Source organism: Aptenodytes patagonicus, chromosome 6 (genome assembly GCF_965638725.1).
Source record: "Aptenodytes patagonicus chromosome 6, bAptPat1.pri.cur, whole genome shotgun sequence".
Lineage (NCBI taxonomy): Eukaryota > Metazoa > Chordata > Aves > Sphenisciformes > Spheniscidae > Aptenodytes > Aptenodytes patagonicus.
Window position 1 is genome coordinate 6,696,456 of NC_134954.1, and position 19,080 is coordinate 6,715,535.

At 37.2% G+C, this 19,080-nt stretch overlaps 1 protein-coding gene across 5 annotated transcripts in view; it reads left to right on the forward strand.

Moving 5' to 3' along the window:
• The window catches only part of PLS1 (plastin 1), a 47,654-nt gene that overhangs the window by 20,102 nt on the left and 8,472 nt on the right, over positions 1-19,080 (forward strand). For all 5 annotated transcript variants that reach the window (XM_076340997.1, XM_076340996.1, XM_076341000.1 and 2 more), the window contains exons 2-10: positions 1,395-1,503; positions 4,899-5,062; positions 6,339-6,468; positions 8,156-8,288; positions 9,193-9,274; positions 11,205-11,370; positions 11,466-11,608; positions 13,091-13,186; positions 14,752-14,947. In XM_076340997.1, coding sequence (XP_076197112.1) covers positions 1,434-1,503; positions 4,899-5,062; positions 6,339-6,468; positions 8,156-8,288; positions 9,193-9,274; positions 11,205-11,370; positions 11,466-11,608; positions 13,091-13,186; positions 14,752-14,947 — 1,180 coding nt within the window. In that variant the 5' untranslated portion in view covers positions 1,395-1,433. The remainder of the gene's footprint in view (positions 1-1,394; positions 1,504-4,898; positions 5,063-6,338; positions 6,469-8,155; positions 8,289-9,192; positions 9,275-11,204; positions 11,371-11,465; positions 11,609-13,090; positions 13,187-14,751; positions 14,948-19,080) is intronic.

Here is a 19,080-nt window from a genome sequence, read left to right on the forward strand (position 1 = left end):
TCTAGTTATGGGGCAGTCCCTGCACTGGGAAAGTTTGTAACCTAATTAGTCAGGACATACAAAGGTGGGAAAGAAAGGTGCAGTCTTGGCCAAGGGCATCCAGCAGGTCCATGGTAAAACCAGTTGTTGAATTCGGGTCTCCCCTTTTCCCCTTCCAGTGTCTCGTCCAGTGGGTAATAGTACATTCTGTTGATAGGCGTGATTTTGGGGGGAGAAGCACCTGCATATAGCAGATCTGAATATAATTATTATGAGCAAATAATAACCTGGCCATTACAGGAAAATTTTTCTTGCTCTCAAGCAAAAACACTAAACCAGAAGGGAAAACGTACACAAGGACAACTTCGATGAAAATATTAATGTAAGGTGGATTTTTTGTCATTTTTGGCTTATAAAGTAAAAGCAAAGACAAAGCTTTTACTTTATGGTAGGCACAGCACCACCTGTAGCACAGTGCTCTCTACAGCCTCACATGCAGATGGGTGCTGCCATAGGCTTACCTTGTCTGCGCCAATGGCATGTGCACGGTGGAAAATGGCAAATGCACATATAAGCTTCGTATTGAGACAATTGCGTGTGACTTCTTTACAAACTTGCGCTTACTAACAAGGGTCTGAATCATTCTGTTGTAGTAAAGCTTCAGTAAGAGGAAATGGGCAAGGATCTGTCATGGGGGTTTATCAACCCTTGCTAAGGTGCCTTCTGTTTTGTTTTGCTTTTTTATGGAGTTGGGTAGAGAAAGTAGATTCACATTGAGACTCCAGTCTTTGTGCTCAGTAAAAGCCTTTATTCGGCTCTTTGACAGTGTTATGAGACAATAGGCTTGTCAGAATTGTGAAGTAAAGGTCAGGAGGTGGTTAACTTCTGCAGCAGCTGTGGAAAGGCTCACCAGCATTCACCCACTGATTGTAAGCACTTTTCAAGTGCTTACAACTTGAAAGTGTCCCATTGAGGTTTACTGCTGTTCAAATGTTGGAGTGCTCAGTGCTTTGCAGGACTAGATCCCAGCACTAAACACTAATTGGCAAAGATACTGCATTGCACTTAGAAATTAGTTTTTCTAAAAATTGTTTGTTGAAATGTAAGGCGATGATTTTAATGTTGGAAAACCGCTTGAGCAATGGAGGTAGATTGTTGGTCAGTGCTTATTCTATGCCAATGAAAAGATCAAGTGTATGAAAACAGGTGCTGCTATTGTGAATTCTCAGTCACTATTACAGTGAAAAGAACTGCTAGGTGTTTGATGTACTTTAAAGTGTTGTTTGTAATGCTTTAAGTGTGCCAGGCTTGGAAACGTCATTCAGGTCTGGTACCTTGTATTGAAAAGATCAGTAACTTGTATTAGTATGTGCTTGGAATTAAAGCCTTATATATTTCCTGTTTATTATTATTAGGTATAAGCAATTGAGGACAACACTTCTTGCTGTCCAAAGATGGAAAACAACGTAACTACTATCTCTCGTGAAGAGCTCGAAGAACTAAGAGAAGCATTCAGTAAAATAGGTATGTTTTAAATAAGAAAATAATAAGGATGCCATTGACATTGCAAAGCCGTGTAGGATTTGTGGAAGAAATCTTTACGGATCACTTTGTTTTGATAGGACCATGTCTTCCTTCTATGTTGCCAGTAATATCTAAGAAAATAAGAATGTTTACATAAAACCTCTTATTTTCACTGAAACTATGTGTGTTTATTCATTTCTTTCAACTTCAGCAATGAAAACAGATACATTTTCTTGCTGGGCAGCTGCATTATTTGTGCCATTCTATATGCAGCACGATAGGTCCCAAAATTCAGGTTTTTGAACTCCTTAAATCTGAAAAAAAAATGATTAAACGTCAATTGTTAAATATATTCTCATGTTGGATTACTGACGCTTTGCTTTACTTGCATGCTTTGGTGAACTAGTAATTTCTCTTTCCATTTATTGGATCAGATTTTACATTGTAAGTAAGCTAAACTTGGAGATTTTTTGATCTTGCTTTTGTAGCTAGCAGATGTTAATAAATAACTGTACAATTTTGTATGCTTGACAGGATGTTTGCAGATTAATCAGAGAGTAAACAGAAAGAGTGAGAAATTATATAGCAACTAACCCTTATTTCCAAATTGCAATACCATTGTGAATGTTAAAGTTCACATCTGCTTTATTTCTTGTTTGCCGCAGTTCTGTGGGAGTGATGTGTAACTGTGCGGCTCAGCAAATCAAACGAACGCATTTGTAATCATTCATAATGGGGGAACAGGGTTGCTTTAAGCAGAAAGTCTTAAATATTACGAGTCTTCAGCTTGGTAAAGAGACTATTGGGAAGCTGTACGTTAGTGATCTGTAAGACCGTGAGTAGTGTGAAGAAGGAGTTACTCAGTTTCTGTCAATCCAGGGATCACGTGATGCCCAGTAGAGAATCAGAAAGCTTAAAATAAAAAGTAGTACCTTTTCTTCATGGCAAATAATAAAACCATGAACCCATTGACTCGGAATGTTGTTGAGACCAAAAAGAGTAGAAATGCTAAAGGAGTAAGATAGATCCATGGAAGGTAATTCATGAGTTGCTATTAAACAATCTAAACAAACTATCTTGACATAGTCTGTAGCTCAAGAAGTCTGCAGCCTGCAGGAGCTGGAAAGACAGACCAACGAAAAGAGCACTGTATACATTATCAGTCTACTGGGAGGTGTTAGGATAGGTAGATACTCACTGGTATTGTCTGACAGCTTTTCTGTTTGGCTTTCACCATCTGCATTCCTTCTCTTTCTCCCTTTCCTTCCTGCATGTTTTCACATTTCTGCTCTAAGAATTGTCTGTACTACTCCAACTCACTGAAAAGCATTTTCTTCCTTACTGTATTATGCTTTCTGTAAAATATAAAAAATTAAGCATCGTTTAGCTTTTTTTTTTTTTTCATTTTTATGGATAAATTGCTTGCAGCTATATTGGTAAACTGAGAGAAAAGGCATGTATTTAACTCTCTGCTTGTCATCATGGAAACTTATCCTCAGTGAAAGATGAACCTAGAGAAATAAAATAGCTGGTAATCTGAGTGAGCTCATGAGCACGTCCTCTGCTTTTTAGACCATCCCTGTTATTACGTGTGTTGTTACATGTCTGCAAGCCAGACAGTGGATGGATTAATACATATGCAGACATAAAGTTTGTTTGTGTAGTGATTTGTGAATTGTTGGTAGTATCAAAAACACAAAAAGAGATATTTTTTTAACAGGTGTTTTTAGCCTTTTGTCAGCAGTGAAATGTGGCCTTCTTATGAAGCTGTACGGAAGCTACTTAGTGTAGTATGGATTACAGGGAAATTACTGTATAGCAGTCAATTATGGCTAGAGATGAAAGCATGTTTCTCTGCTTGCCCTTCTGTAATGTGATGTGTATTCATCCATTCCAGTATTATTGGCTGAGTTCTGATATAGAGACAATATGAAGAGAGGTCTTTTAACTAGTAAACAGAAAAAACCAGAAGTGGGAGCACCTTGACAATTCGGAAAAGTGGCCACATCATTTTGCTTCTGTTTCTGACTCGTGTTACTTGTGACGTTCTCTTAAATTACTTATCTTAGATGCATCATTTGTCAAACTGGGAAAGTACTATTAATTCATATTTTTCAAGAGCTCTAATATGATTATGAAAGAGACTGAAAATTGTTGTTAAACATGGAAAATATTTGCATTAAATATATGAAATGATGGGCATTATATCCAGCACTAGTTATGCTGGATATGATTTCTTGTATTTGATTGAGCTTCATCTATACTGTGTATGGACTATAGCTTTTCTGCTTTTAAAAGTACTTCTCTCCATTGCATAGACATTGCACTACAGGTAAGGCTATTTTAATGGGCGTTCTCAAATTCTGCTTGTATAGATATGTGTATACATATATATGGAAATATGCATAGATATAAAAAAAATTGGGAACAGTTAATGTTTCATTTATGCATTACATTGGATAAAACCATAGGTTTGTAAAATGGTGCTTTATTATACTAAGACAAGAATTCAAGACAGCTTTCTGCACACAGATTGGCCTAAGGTGGAAGTACGAAGGGTATTTTTATGATTTTGGTGCTGCTTCATTATTTGTCATGAGTAACACAAATTATACTGAATTTTTCTTAATTTATTCTTATGTGATACAGCTATTCATTTCTTTCCACAATCGTGGAGCTATACCATACCTCGTGTTGAAAAAAGCATTCGCATACTTTGCTGTTCATGGACATTCCTGACATGCGGTCTTGGGAGCCAAGTATAAGTGAAGGTGGCAGTACAAATTGCTCCCAACAGAGCTAGTTAATAGATTAAGGAAGGTCACCTTTTAATAAACAGATACAGATCATCCCAGATTTATCTTCACAGGTAAGCCTAACCACATCAAAAGTTTTGAGGAACAGGAAATGTCTATCAGATACTAGGATAAGAAACAAAATGCAGAGTCAGGTAGAGTTCTTGTGTAAGTAGTTTTTCGTGTGTAAGTGTGCTCTCCTAATGACAACTTGCATCAGATTAGAGTTTACTGATTGCAAATGGTAAAATATTGACGGTAGGAATATAATAATTGATCTCCCTTTCACTTGAAGGTTTATAGAGAATTTTGTTGGGAGTCTTAAAAAAAGCTTAAACTTTGCTATTTACAAATACGCCATCTTGTTATAGCTGTGCTTTGGGATTATAAGATAGTTCCTGAGAAAATACATAACAAGATGGCACAACTCCTAACCAGTTGTGCCTCTAATCTACAAGTATTCCTTCACGCTTACTTATCTATGTCAGAAGAAATACTCATCTCCTAGAACTGTATTTCTCATACTTTATTTATTCTCAACAGTTACTATACTTGGTTCTTTACGTAAGTATAAAAACAACTTGTGCTTTCATTTTACAGATATTGACAACAGCGGGTATGTCAGTGATTATGAGCTTCAAGACCTGTTTAAAGAAGCAAGCCTACCCTTGCCTGGTTACAAAGTCCGGGAGATTGTAGAAAAAATCATTGCAGTGACAGATAGCAACAAGGACGGGAGAATCAACTTTGAAGAATTTGTCTCTGTAAGACGTTCCCTTTGGATGTTTCTCTACTGTCTGATATCTCTTGAGAACTAGGATAGAAAACTGAATTAAGTGGTACAACTAAGTACTATTTTGATACAAATAACTAGTATTTTGAGAATGGAAAAATTTTCTGTCACAATTTACAATAGCCTATGTAATTATTTTCCAGTCTTTATATTTCACTCTCCCATTTAATTTAATAGATCTCATTTGGGCAACATGTGAGAGCACAGTAGTTTCAATCAGTTCTACCTTCTATTTCCTCAAAGATGAGGGGATGGACTGCAAATTATAGGAACTGTTTGGTCAGCCCTTGCCCTGACAAAAGAGTAGCTAATTAGATACTGGCCTCTGAATTCTCTTAGTGATAAACTAATGTTTGCGCTACTATGCTTAATGTCTGTACTAAAGGCTACTTTTTACTGGGAGTGAGGTACAGTTTTTCACTTTTAGTGAACAGATTTGAACGGTTTAGACTTTTTTTAATGTGGATCACTGGCTAGTGTGCTTTATTTAAGAGAAACAAAAACTTTTCAGGCTGTTGATTTGTGTATGTGTTTGGGGATGATTAGTTTTTGCTTTGAATTTAGAGTACTGCTGCTAATTGCAGCAGGTTACTTGTTGAACTAGTTATTGATCCTTCTTTCCAAGATTCTAATTTGCAGTGGTTCATAGGTGAGATGCAAATATTTGCATCCAGGTATTGAACTGTATCTGTTACTTATACTTCATTGTCAGTTTTGAGATTTCTACAGTATTTGGGCACATTTAGAACATATCAGTATATCCAATGTGGTTTACAGTGCAGGCAGGTGGAAAATAGTGTCAGCTTGCTTAAGGGCATGTGTAACTGTCACATAGTAACCTTTTACTGTAAAGCATACGATGAAGTAAGTGGAAGAAATATGCTATAGTAATTGAAAATGTGTGTATCTTCAGTGTTTTCTTCAGTTTACCAAAACATCTATGGAAAAATTGTGTAGATTGTTGCATATCTACTTTTTTAGATAGCATGGCTTAATAAAGGTAGCACTTGAAGTACTCACTGAGAAACAATATATTAGATATCCAGTATGCAAGTTTCATGAAGGGATTTAAACTAGTTTTACCCATACGGTGATTCCCCCCCCCCCCCGAACATAAGTCAATGTAAATACCAAAGAAAGGCAGTCAGGTTGATTACTGACTGACTCTAGAGTACTTACATGAGTTATCACTTAGTTATTTGAAGGTATGCTCAATCACAAAATGCTCTCTATTTTTCTTATTCAAGATAATTCAGGAATTGAAAAGTAAAGATGTTAGCAAATCTTTCCGAAAATCAATAAACAAAAAGCAAGGTATTACAGCAATTGGAGGAACATCAGCAATATCTACTGAGGGGACACAGCACTCTTATTCAGGTAAGAAATAATTAAACACGAGCAGATTTTGCATGGAGGAAGACTCTTTAAATTTGCACTACAGCAGGAAAAAAAAAAAAACTGGAAAAAGTTGCTGTTGAAAGCAAATTAATACAGAGAAAGCATGTGGAGATGGGCAAGATAAGTGTGGGTGATAGTTTATTAAAATGTGGGCTGTTCAGTTGTTGTTAGTTTTATGCTGCACTCAGAGATAAGTCTTTGCCAGAGCAAAAATGAAAGCAAGCACTGACAGCATGTGGGGGCAGGGGAAGAAGGCCCCTTTGGCGTACTTCTAGTAATGCTAGTCAAGTTTTTGGCTTCATTACGTGCTAATCTACTCCTATTCCTATATTCAGATAAAAATGAATCCCCATTTTCAGTTCCATCTTAGTGTTAACTAAGATGAAAAAAAAAAAAAAACAACCCCACACATCATTTCTGGATGGAAGGGCCTTCTCGGCTGTCTCTGTGCCATTACAGAATTGTTCACTCCCATATGATTTTTGCATAGCCCATCTCATACTTGAGAACTTGCTTTTAACATTTGATCTCTGTTTCTTTCTACCTCCCGCTGCTGCATGTCATTTAAGTTGGTAATTGTGCCCAATTGCATTGCAGCTCCTGCTCAGAATGTTAACTACGTTCCAGGATCACATTGCACTAAGCAATATTGCAACTTTTTTATTGACTCAAGTCTGGGATTTGCTGTGGTTCCAGAAGTGTGTTAAGATTCTATATATGAGGAAGATTCACTTTAGTTAGCTAAAGGTGGTGATACCCTCTCTCTGGGTATTATCTTTATGGCACCAGCTGCAGTTGGTATATCCCCAAAGCAGGGGATATATTCCATCTCAAAGGATGCCTGTAGGGGGGACACCATCAGAGCTAGTTGTTTAGACTCCCTTTCATTTTCGGTGGAGAGAAACTGACCCCACTAGACTGCAATTCATCTGACCTGGCCTTATCAGCCATCTAGTTTATGATGAGATGAAGTGTGCACAAGAATTTCATGTTTCTTCCCACTGACAATGAAAGAAATGTAATGAGTCAGGTGTAGGTACCTGTCTTGTATGCTTCTTGAGGTAAGTGAGGTGGATACCACCTGTACTGTCTGGTAATTTGGACACTGATACTTGATTGACTGTTGTCCCAATAAGCATTCTTAGATACACAGTAATAAATTCTGCACCAAATATGAAAGAGAATTTAAAACTGAGGTACTAAACTTTTTAAGTTTCTCAAAGCTAAATACAGCACAGTAATTCAGATGATAGTCTCAAAAATACTGCCGGTCTCTGAAGTCCTAGTAGAAGGCAGAATCGAATGCTGCGTTTTAAACCAACATTGTACGGATTGAGATGTTGCATATTTCAGATCACAAATTTCCCTCTTTTCAATGTAATTGCTGAGAAACTGAATTCAAAGTCAGCCATGATGACCCATTATGTCGTTATGATTTTTATGTTGTCTTTCAGAAAATCATCAGATGTTTAGAGGGTGCAGTAGGGGAAAGATCAATCTGCCATTTTTTGTGTGCTTTCCCACTGGTCTGATTGTTTTCATAACTGGCCCCTGTGAAACTAAGGGGTTTTGTTGCAGATGAACCTCTTTGACCCAAGTCTGATGTTTAGTAGTATGTGTTCATGGAAATGATAATAGATTATTTTAATGCTATTTTTCTTTTCAGAGGAAGAAAAAGTTGCTTTTGTTAAGTGGATAAATAAAGCTCTACAAGATGACCCAGACTGTAAGCACCTCCTACCTATGAACCCATCAGATGCTAGTCTTTTTAAATGCCTTGCAGATGGCATCCTCCTTTGGTGAGTCCAGGGTTGTGAGAAAGAAAAGAAATTAATCTCAAAGGTTAAATGCTGATCACAGTGACATGAATTGGAAAACTTCTGATAGGCATTAACATCAGGACTCCACTCTTAAATATTTCAACCAATGTGTAGGATGGGAAAAATCTTTGCCCGTAGAAATGTTGTTATTAGCAAATGTTTTATGTGACTGTGCATATATTACAGAAGTGGGTTTCCACTTCAGATCCATAATTATACACGTCAGATATGTACAGGCTGTTTATGAAGGAGATAATTACACAGTTCATATATTCATTAGCTGCAATAATTAGAAATCTTTGCTATTTCAAATATTTTTAAAAGTCACAAAATCGTAGGATGGGAGGAACAGGTATCCACGGCAAGACAGAGAGCATATAGTAGGTACCTTAACTTTAGTCTGCTGTAACTTTATAGTTAGTTAAAGTAGACTAATAGTACTTATTCATACACCATGGTAACAAGGGATTAGCTTATTAATATTGATGTGAATTAGTCTTTGAGATCCTTGTAGATGCAAGATACTATAGAAATGCAGTGCAGAAATATATTGGTTATATTATAAAGATTTTCACTAGAAACTATTTAACTGTCTTTAGTTTACAGTTTTAATTTTCTCAACTTTTTTTTGACAGCACAGACATGCTCTGTTACTTAAGTATAAAACCCAATTGCTCAAGTTTCTTATAATTACATATTATCTGGAGGTTTCTGGATGAATGTGCAATTATTTAACAGGGAGAGGAGATTTAGAGGATGAGGTGGTCGTTTTTTATCTTGTCAGAAATATTTACAGCTAGTTTAAAGTGTTAGGAGTTTATAATCAAATAATATATTTTCTGAAAACTGAAAGTTTGAATAATCTCTGACTTTTCTTCCTTAGCAAAATGATCAACTTTTCACAACCAGATACGATTGATGAAAGGGCTATTAATAAGAAGAAACTCACTCCTTTCACTGTTTCTGTAAGTACTGCACATATAGGAACTTGCCACAAATGAAAAAGTAAAATATTTTTCTACAGCTCTGTTTTAATGACAGTTCTCCCGGTGGAGCAAAAACAAAAGTCCTATGTATTAAAAAATGTCAAAGCATGAAATTGTATTTTTTTAATAAACTCTGCTGAATTCTCCTGTTTCTTAGATGATGTACAGGAAAACTTGTATTTTTCATGCTTTCCTTAGTTCTTTTGCTATTCACTATTCTCATTTTGCTTTACTAAGTACCTGAAGAAAATAATTTTAGACTTCTGAGTGGATGGTCAGGTCGTATTTTAGCAATGCAGAAAGTATCTGCGTGGCTGTATACTGTATAGTAGGATGATGCATTTTCAATAGTGGAGAGTGGCTTGGACAGAAGATGAGAAGCTCTATTTTTAATTGTGTATGAAGTCATGCAAATATTTGAGAGAAACGGTCTTTAAGACCTTAGTTAGGGTATAAGAAAACAGGTCTGGAAGAGGGAAGTAGATCCATAAGTTGCCAGCCTAATGAGAAAAAAAAAAAACAACCCAATGATTAAAAACCTCAGTTAATTGGCAGACTTTTCATTTCAGGCTGTGACATTAAAATATGAAAAGTTAAAACATACCATGTTCTAAATCCTCCAAGTGGGTTTGGTAATCTCTATTTAGTTAAAGAAGATGTGTCAGCAAAGATCATAGAATCATAGAATCATTGAGGTTGGAAAAGACCTCTAAGATCATCGAGTCCAACCGTCAACCCAACACCACCATGTCCACTAAACCATGTCCCTAAGTGCCTCATCTACACGTCTTTTAAATACCTCCAGGGATGGGGACTCCACCACTTCCCTGGGCAGCCTGTTCCAATGTTTCACCACTCTTTCAGTAAAGAAATTTTTCCTCATGTCCAATCTAAACCTCCCCTGGCACAACTTGAGGCCATTTCCTCTCGTCCTATCGCTTCTTACTTGGGAGAAGAGACCCACCCCCACCTCGCTACAACCTCCTTTCAGGTAGTTGTAGAGAGCGATGAGGTCTCCCCTCAGCCTCCTCTTCTCCAGGCTAAACAGTCCCAGCTCCCTCAGCCGCTCCTCATAAGACTTGTTCTCCAGACCCCTCACCAGCCTCATTGCCCTTCTCTGGACACGCTCCAGCACCTCGACGTCCTTCTTGTAGTGAGTGGCCCAAAACTGAACACAGTATTCGAGGTGCAGCCTCACCAGGGCCGAGTACAGGGGCACGATCACTTCCCTAAATGATGATACTACATGTGTTTGTTGTCTCCGTAAATAGTTAAAATATGACACAAGAAAATGGAGAGTAATATTTACAAGAGCTGCCAGTTTTTTGGTGTTTTGTTGTTTTTTTTTTTTTCCTTGGGATCTTTCATCTGTGACAAACATTAGCTTTACTTTCAGTGTCAGGATGTTGAATTGCCATGATTTTCTTATGTTGTCTGCTCAATTACATTTTAACAGTTGCTTGAATAAATGTGTCAGCCTGTATAAGATCCAAGATGGGATGACAGTGATGTCAGTAGCCTCCTGCACAGGGCAGAATTCCATGTGAGCATGTTTTTCCACAGGATCAAGCCCCTGATATTTTGAGCGATATTGTTTAATTTGTGCATGTGATACTTACGAAATACAAAAAATATTTTGAATAGAGTATTCCTCAGCAATCCAAGCTGCAGAAGGCGGTCCATGATTTTTTGTGGGTCCATATTAAACACTGTTAATAATGTTTTCCATTAAATTTTGATAACATATATGGTGGTTCACAAAAAAATCTCCAGAGTGCCATTTTCCACTGGGAACCACTGTACTAATGCATTATTTCTTATAACTTCTGAAACTTACAAAATTTAATATGAACAAATTTACTAAGAATTACAACCTCATAAATCTGTTAAACAATGATATTCCAAATAGGAAAACCTAAACCTGGCTCTGAACTCAGCATCTGCTATTGGCTGTACGGTTGTCAATATCGGATCACAAGATTTGCAAGAAGGAAAACCACACCTGGTATTGGGACTCTTGTGGCAGATCATTAAAGTTGGTCTTTTTGCTGATATTGAGATCTCCAGAAACGAAGGTAAGAATAATGCCAGGTATAGCAATGTCCGCAGTTTGGAATTAACTGAGATCACAATAGCAATGATTTCAGCTTTCTTTCAAACTTGCTTTTAGCTCTTATCGCATTGCTAAATGAAGGGGAAGAACTAGATCAGTTAATGAAGCTTTCCCCAGAAGAGCTCTTGCTACGGTGGGTGAACTACCATCTGGCCAATGCAGGGTGGCAGAAAATCAGTAACTTCAGCCAAGACATTAAGGTATGTAGTTACCGCTCTGATAATTGAACATAATGGTATTTAAACACACTATGCATAGAAATAAATGAGCCAGATCAGAAGTATTTAGAAAAATCATAGTCATCTGCTTTTTCTAGCTATAGGTTCATCCTGCATTTTTCAGCACTGAAAGAACATTATTTTGATCTCTCATATCCTATTCAGTTGCTCATACCATGTATTATCACATCACAGTGTAAAGCGAACATTTCGGACAAGCCCATATTCAGGGAAGTTCTAATGTTCTACAGTTGTTATTAGCATTACTTAGGACAATTTGCGCTACCTTATTAGTTATATTTTTCCTGTCTATCCTTCCCTGCTCCTGCAGGGAAGGGTCTGCAGAAACCCATCTTTTCTTTCTTTTGTTATTTTAAGGAAGAAGCGTATGACTTTAAATCTTCTCCTGGTGCATATTTGCTAATGGCGATTGCCCTTCATACCTAGCATTCTACGGAAGAGTAGGAAACCTCTTAAGGAAAGAACAGTTATTCAGAGGGCTGTCTGGAGTAGCTGCTGATCCTTGATCCAAGGAGAGAGCAGCCCCCCTCAATCGCTGTGCTTTGCTGGTGTGACAATTTACTGACACACAGGGACTGAAAGGCATGTTGGTTCCTTGGGGCGGATGGCAGATCTGCATAATTCTTTTCTGCAGAGTACTGTAGTAAGTCCAGTTGAAGAGAGAAACCCAACTTTTTAAAAGCAAAGGATGAAGATTCCCTCAGGTGATAAGACCTCCTTTCCTTGAAGAAAACTATGTTGTTAATTGCTAGTTACATCTTTTCAAATACCACCAAGAAGACTATTATTAAAGCAAACCTTTAGCTAGGGTTTTATATGAAAACTGCTACTATGGTAAAAATATTACGTGCTATTGAAGAGAAGTATTAAATACTTCTAAAACTAGCAGGTTTTTGTTTTATTTTCCTAGTTCCTTAGTGGGGGAGAAAAACAGAAGCATACTGAAAACTGCATCAAATAAATTCTTTTGTCACTATAGATTCATCCTAAAAGAGACACTTTGCTCTCCGTTTTTAATTCCAATTACCTCGTCGATTAAGAAAGGGAAATTTTTATAAAACAGTCTATTTGAAAAGGATAGTGAAGGAATAAAATGCCAACACTGAAAATGGGATCCATATTGGGATTTTTTTTTTGGGTAACCTATATAAATTTGCCTTAAATATCTGAAATATAGCTGTCTAGTTCATATCCAGCAGAGAAAAATTAACTAACATTGCCCAGAATAATAAGCAGACATTCCTTTTCTGTCATCTGGCTAAATAAGTTCTATGAGAAAAACCATAGTAAAATGGCTGTATGACCTCATCCATATTCACTGAAATTAGGGTGCCATATTTTTTACTTCTGTGGCTTTTGAATTGAACTGTAAGAGCAGTAAACGGCTATGAAAGGCTACATACTTGCTTATACTTTTTTTAAATATTACACTGCTTGTTTTAGGATTCGAGAGCATACTACCATCTGTTAGATCAGATTGCACCCAAAGGAGATGGCCTTGATGAATTGCCCATTAAAATCGACTTTTCAGGATTTCATGTAAGTATCCAGAAACATAAAAATAGGCTGGAATTATCGGAGACCTCTGTGTGTATCCAGCATTCTGGTTACAAGTCTCTCCCAGAATCTCCTTTTGTTTTGTTACACATACAAAAGCTCACTCAGATTCCTCAATGTCACAAAAGCTTAAATGGGTAAAAACTTGAGTACAGTTCCAGGGCACTGCTGAAACAGGATAATGCATCCTGCAGTCTAAAATCTGGAGTTATGTTTTACTTGGAGTAGTGTCTGGTTTTTATTTTCATTTGGGTCCTCCAACATGAGTATGACAACATCCTGCTTCAGTTCTGCTCTTCTGGAATTCAGACAAGGAGAAAGAGTAGACTTCACGAACCTTGTGATCCTTCCTCAAACCAAATAGCATTCAGAAATAACATGTGAGCCGTTCCAATAACCAGCAGGGAAGGAAAACGTGGCAACCACCAAGCTTTAAGTTGTAAAGGGATAGGGGGTCTAAAACCAGCCCAGGCAGATGTGAAAACACTTCTCTTTAAGCTGCTATATAATGCTCGTTGGAAGGATTATTCTGAGAATGCATTTGATACAAAATTGAACTGCCTGCCTAAGATATAGGTACCTATATATCAATCAGAATCTTAAGTAGAATCTTGTTATTCATTATAATGAAAACCCACATGCAAAATTATGTTTGCATACAAGCTTTAGTCCTCTCAAACTCCTTCATGAGGAGAGCTCTGTCTTACTTGTTTGCTTTTGTTTTGGGGTTTTTTTGGGAGTGAGAAAGGATAGTAGTTAATTTTTTCCCTGTAATTTCCTACAGTTCATATGATCGTGTTCTGTAATGTGTTATAAACTAGTATCAATAACATGTAACAACTTGTTCTAGAGCAAGTTTGTGGTTGAGTGTGAGTGTACCAACGCTGAATTACTGACTGTTGTTCAATTCTAACAGTAATTCAATTACTAACTCATTTCCCTATAAATAGTAACTTAGTGTTGTGAAGAGTAGAGGCAAAAAGTATACGCTACACGGTTTTGAAGACTGATTTATTCTATGCAGATTAATAATAAGGACAAATAAACAAAATAACACATAGGTTACCAACTTAAGACAATTCAGAGGCAAAAATATTAAAAGAAAAGCAAGGTAGTGGATTATCATATTCCGAAGCATTCAAACTCTTACTGAGCGTTTTGGGTGTCATCTGCAATTACTATGCTTGAGAATATCAGTTTAAAGCAGTGATGGTGAACCTATGGCAAATGTAGCGGCATATGCAGTGCGGGAATCAACAGCCTGGAAACAGAAATATAACCAGTACACCTCTAGCTGCTACTACTGTTGTTGTAATTCATGAGGAATGCTGCGCAGGCAGCCACAGAAGCAAAGGGCAGAAAGAAAGCGGAAGGAAGATGGGAAGAGGGGAGTTGTTATGGGCTGTAAGAGCTAGCTCAGGCATTGGGGGAATGAGGGAGGAACTGACATGGGTCATTTAAAGATTTGGCAAACTGAAGATTCAGTAAAGAATGGAAACACGCTACTATTCATTACAAATTTAATTTTTTTTTCTTTTTTCTTTTAGGATAAAAATGACTTGAGGAGGGCTGAATACATGCTCCAACAGGCAGATAAATTGGGCTGCAGGCAGTTTGTAACTCCAGCTGACGTGGTTGCAGGCAACCCTAAACTCAATTTGGCTTTTGTTGCAAATCTCTTTAACACATATCCAGCCCTGCACAAGCCTGACAATTCATCTTACGATCTCAATTTATTAGAAGGTACTCAACTTACTAAGCATACAGGAGATAAGAATATTAGTGATTTCTATTTAAGTATTCCTTCTAGGTTGTGATATAGGATCCCTGTGTGGTGGTGCCTGTGTTAACACCAGCATATAGAGCTTTCTCACTAGCTTACTATATAAGCCTTAGTAGAAGTCCCCGTTACTGTGAATATTGTTCACTTGTGTTAGCCTGACCAACCTGAATAACCTTCTATAGCTCATGTGCAGGAGCAAAAACTGTCCTCTTACTCCCTTTCTAGTTTCCTGTGCTTCTTTCCATACTGTTCATATTTTAGCTGATGCACAAATTTTAGCTTTCCCTAATTTGCAGTGCTGTACTATGCAACTGTAGTAGTCTTTTACAGTATGTTTCACATACTGTGTTTCTACATATGTGTATGTATGTGTATTAGTTTGCCTTTTAAAACAGGAAACATTAAAAAAAGGCTTCTGTACCAGCAACCTATATTAATCTATTGCATCAGCAACCTATATAGATCCTAGCATATCAGCAAGTTTGGACTTTAACTGTACAGTTCAGATCCCTAATGCTAGAGATAAAGGGATAATTGGTAGCAATCTTTGGCTGTTACGCTTTCTGTGGACCAGCTAATCTAGGATAATTAAATGGCTCCTGCCAGTGTATTTCACAATTGTTCACTGATCTCAAAGGAATGGTGAGAATCAGGGGTGCCGCACTCGGGAGAATCATCAGCAATGTTCACACATTCCTCTGCACTGCCTAGTCCTGCCTTCCTCTTACTGTTCCTATCAGGTTTCCTTTCCATCTAGGTGAGTCCATCTTCCTTTGCTCCTCTTTTTTTCATAATTTGTCTGCCCTGCCGCATCCCTATGTCACAAATCTTGTATCCCTTAGACCACTCCTGTTTCAGGCTTCCTGCTCTTCTAGTTTCAGCTGGGTGCCAGCTGTGGTAGAGGTATCGGAGCACAAGAGGTAGTATTCCCTTTTCAGCTGTGATATCCCTAGTAACTGCAGTCCCTGCAATCCAGGACAAATTATTGAAGGAAAGGCCTGCTCTTCCTCTGCTGCAATTTTGTTAGAAATGTATGCTCTTGGAAATGTATATAGGAGCTGTGTGGAAGGGGAATATGTTCAGTTCAGCTTCTCTGTTCTGAACATGAAGTTGGAGGTGTGACTGGAAACACTGAAAACTTGGTCAAATTTGGAAGAGTTTTCATTGGTACGGCAAAAACCAGCTGAACTACTTTCTGAACTTTCCTAAAATATTTAGATGAGATCAAAGTCTCAGCTAAAACAGTTTGTAAAAAGTTACAAACACCTGAATGCTAGATTATGATTTTGTAATGATAAATACTGGCCAAATTTAACTTACTGTTTATAGTATATATTTTAGAGGTGGATAATCATGCCAATGTTATCTGTTCAAAGGCAAGTAGACAACTCTCCTTTGCCTCCAAGTAACTCCTGTCGTGTCATGTAGATATAGTTCATCAAAATAGTTATTTCAGCCAAAAGACAATGTTGTTAATGTGTTTTTTCTGTTATTTTGGTTTACTTTTTCTATAAAATCCTGTGTTTTTACTGATGTTTTCTCAAGGTAGTGTTATATAAAATATAAGACATTCATTTCTTTATAGTTTCATCATAGATTGTTGAAATCTGACTCATAATTTATGATGCTTTCCTATTTTGCTTCATGAAATGCAGATTTGACACCTCCTAATGTAGGTACTGTATTTAGTACTTTTCTGTACTCCATGAAAGTGTTTATTCTGCAATTTATTTTTTTTTTTTCCCCCCCCTAGTGCTTTAATCATCTCTGTCCTTTTCTGGTTGATTTTTGCATTGTTCTCGTATTTTTCTATTGCTTTAATATGCTGTCATAAGTAAAAGAGAAGAAAAAAACCCCACAGGTCTAACATGATGCATAGAAACTGGGGGCAGGACTGCTTGTAAGTCAAATGCCATATAGTTCTTTCTGTGGGTTTAACCAGTAGGGGCCTTCCATGAACCAAGATGTAAAGCTCTAGGCATGTGTGGGTGAGTAGAGCTTTCTGAAAGTCTTCATTTTCCTGCATTAAATTCCATCTTTTCAGTGACTGTTCCACCCAAAGAGTACGATGTGGCTGTTCTCTTTGGTTTAAGACAACGAGCACTGTGCATAAATTGACATCTGCTCTGATAATGCTTAATGAGTCTGGTGATGTGCACTTGTATACAGAGAGAATATCCTTCAGGTATACTGACATAGCAAAATGAACGTTTGTTATTATGTGGGGATGGAGGGGGGAGTCCTGACCTCAGTCAATGCACGACCTTTAACTAGGTGTTGCTGTTGCTCTGAGGAATCTCACACTTGTGGGGAAGGCAGCAGAGTTTGGAGTCGAAGTCACACAGAAAGCTGAGTTCTTGGGGGGAGGAAGAGGAGGGGTTTCTGTCCACCCGCGTTTCCTCCAGTGTAGATGTCCTCTGCTGCTGTTGCTTAGTCCACTGGCAGCCTTCAAGGCTGTTACCACGAGAGGGTTAACTACTCCCACTCAGGCCAGCTGAACTTAGGGTCCAAATTGCATCTTGAGCTCTGTCTTTCAGAGAGAATCATAGGTATTTGGAGCCCTTTGGATTCTTGACCACATCCCTATGGCTAGTCCCTGCTCAGTTCCATAGTATAATGATCTCAAAGAAAGAGATGGCAATAAATATAAAGGATACTACCAAATTTGCTCCTCTCTCTTTTGTGTAGCTCTACCCCCTTTCTGCAGTTTTCCAATGATTTTGGCTATCTGCTGCACCACTCAGCAGAAGATATGCTCCTGATAGGACTCACAAGGTATATTTTGAATAAAAGAATAGAGAGAAAAAAATTGGTCAGTTCTCAGCCATCTGGAAAACTTATAAACGCTTATGTGTTGCATGATAAAGGGATTTGTTTAGAGTGGCATATTAAATATAGTATGCTGGGTTTAATTCCTGGATTCCTGCTATCCAAAAGGGTGCTGCCCAACTTGCATGCTCTTGCTCCTGCTTGGCTATTTTGGATTCTTTCGACAGAGTTAAGCATGCATTTTAAAATTCTCAGTCCGAGTGCAGTTGCCGAGTATCTGTTTTTGTAGCTACGCTTTGTTTAGTAAGAGTTCATTAAATAATCTTGTTACTGTCTTTGCAATGGACGAGCAGTCAGTATTTTAGGTATTGCAAACCAACTCAAAGCTCAGTAAGCCCAAAAACTTCAAAAAAGAAAAAAAGCAAAAGGGACTTGCTTCAGAATACTATAACTTCTTAAGTTACTCTTTATAAACTTAAATTATATATTATGCTTGTATTTTGGTTGTATCTTTTTTTATGGAAAAATGCTGATATTTTTAATAACTGTCATAAAATATGATTCTTTGTTGTCTTTTAAATTTTGTTGTGGGAAGAAATATGTGAAACAAAGCTGACTGCCTGAAGACCTTGCAGAATAGTATTTTTCTTTGTTTCAGCATGTGTTCATCAGTGACTCTGGTAATTTTTACAAGTAAATCCTTGAAACAAATACTAGTTTGAATTGCATATGCAAGACCTCAATTTAGAAAGAAAATATAGCAGTAGGGTGAATATTATAATCTATTTCATAATAATTGGAAAGTAACTGGTAAGCTGGCTGAAACTTTTTAAATAAAAATTTATTCTGTTGGAAAATGTCAATTACAGCTGAAATTTCTGAATTTAAATTTTTTATAAATATATTTTGAATTTCAGAGCTTTTTGTATAAAAGGGGAAGAGACCTAGATTAAAGTTGTAACCTCGATCTAAAAATCTGTGTTATGGCATAGGTCTGTTTCATGGAAAAGTAATATTAAACAGGTTTCATTTCTATTCTAATGATAAATACATGTTTATACAGTAGCTTCATTTTGCAAAAACATTCATTGTTCTGTAGTCAACATAGAACTGCAGTACTAAACAAGATAGTTTTCATGCTACGTAAACCTCATTAGACAAACTCGGTACCATTATCCTCTAAGGAACAAACGAAAAAAGCAAAGTCAAGTCTTACTCAGATTTTTACGTGTTTCAGTCCTGAGAAATATGTTCTTTCATTGTTTAGGGAGGTTTTCTCCCTCCTCAATGTCCTTTCTGTTTTCTTAACTGTGGATTATCAGCC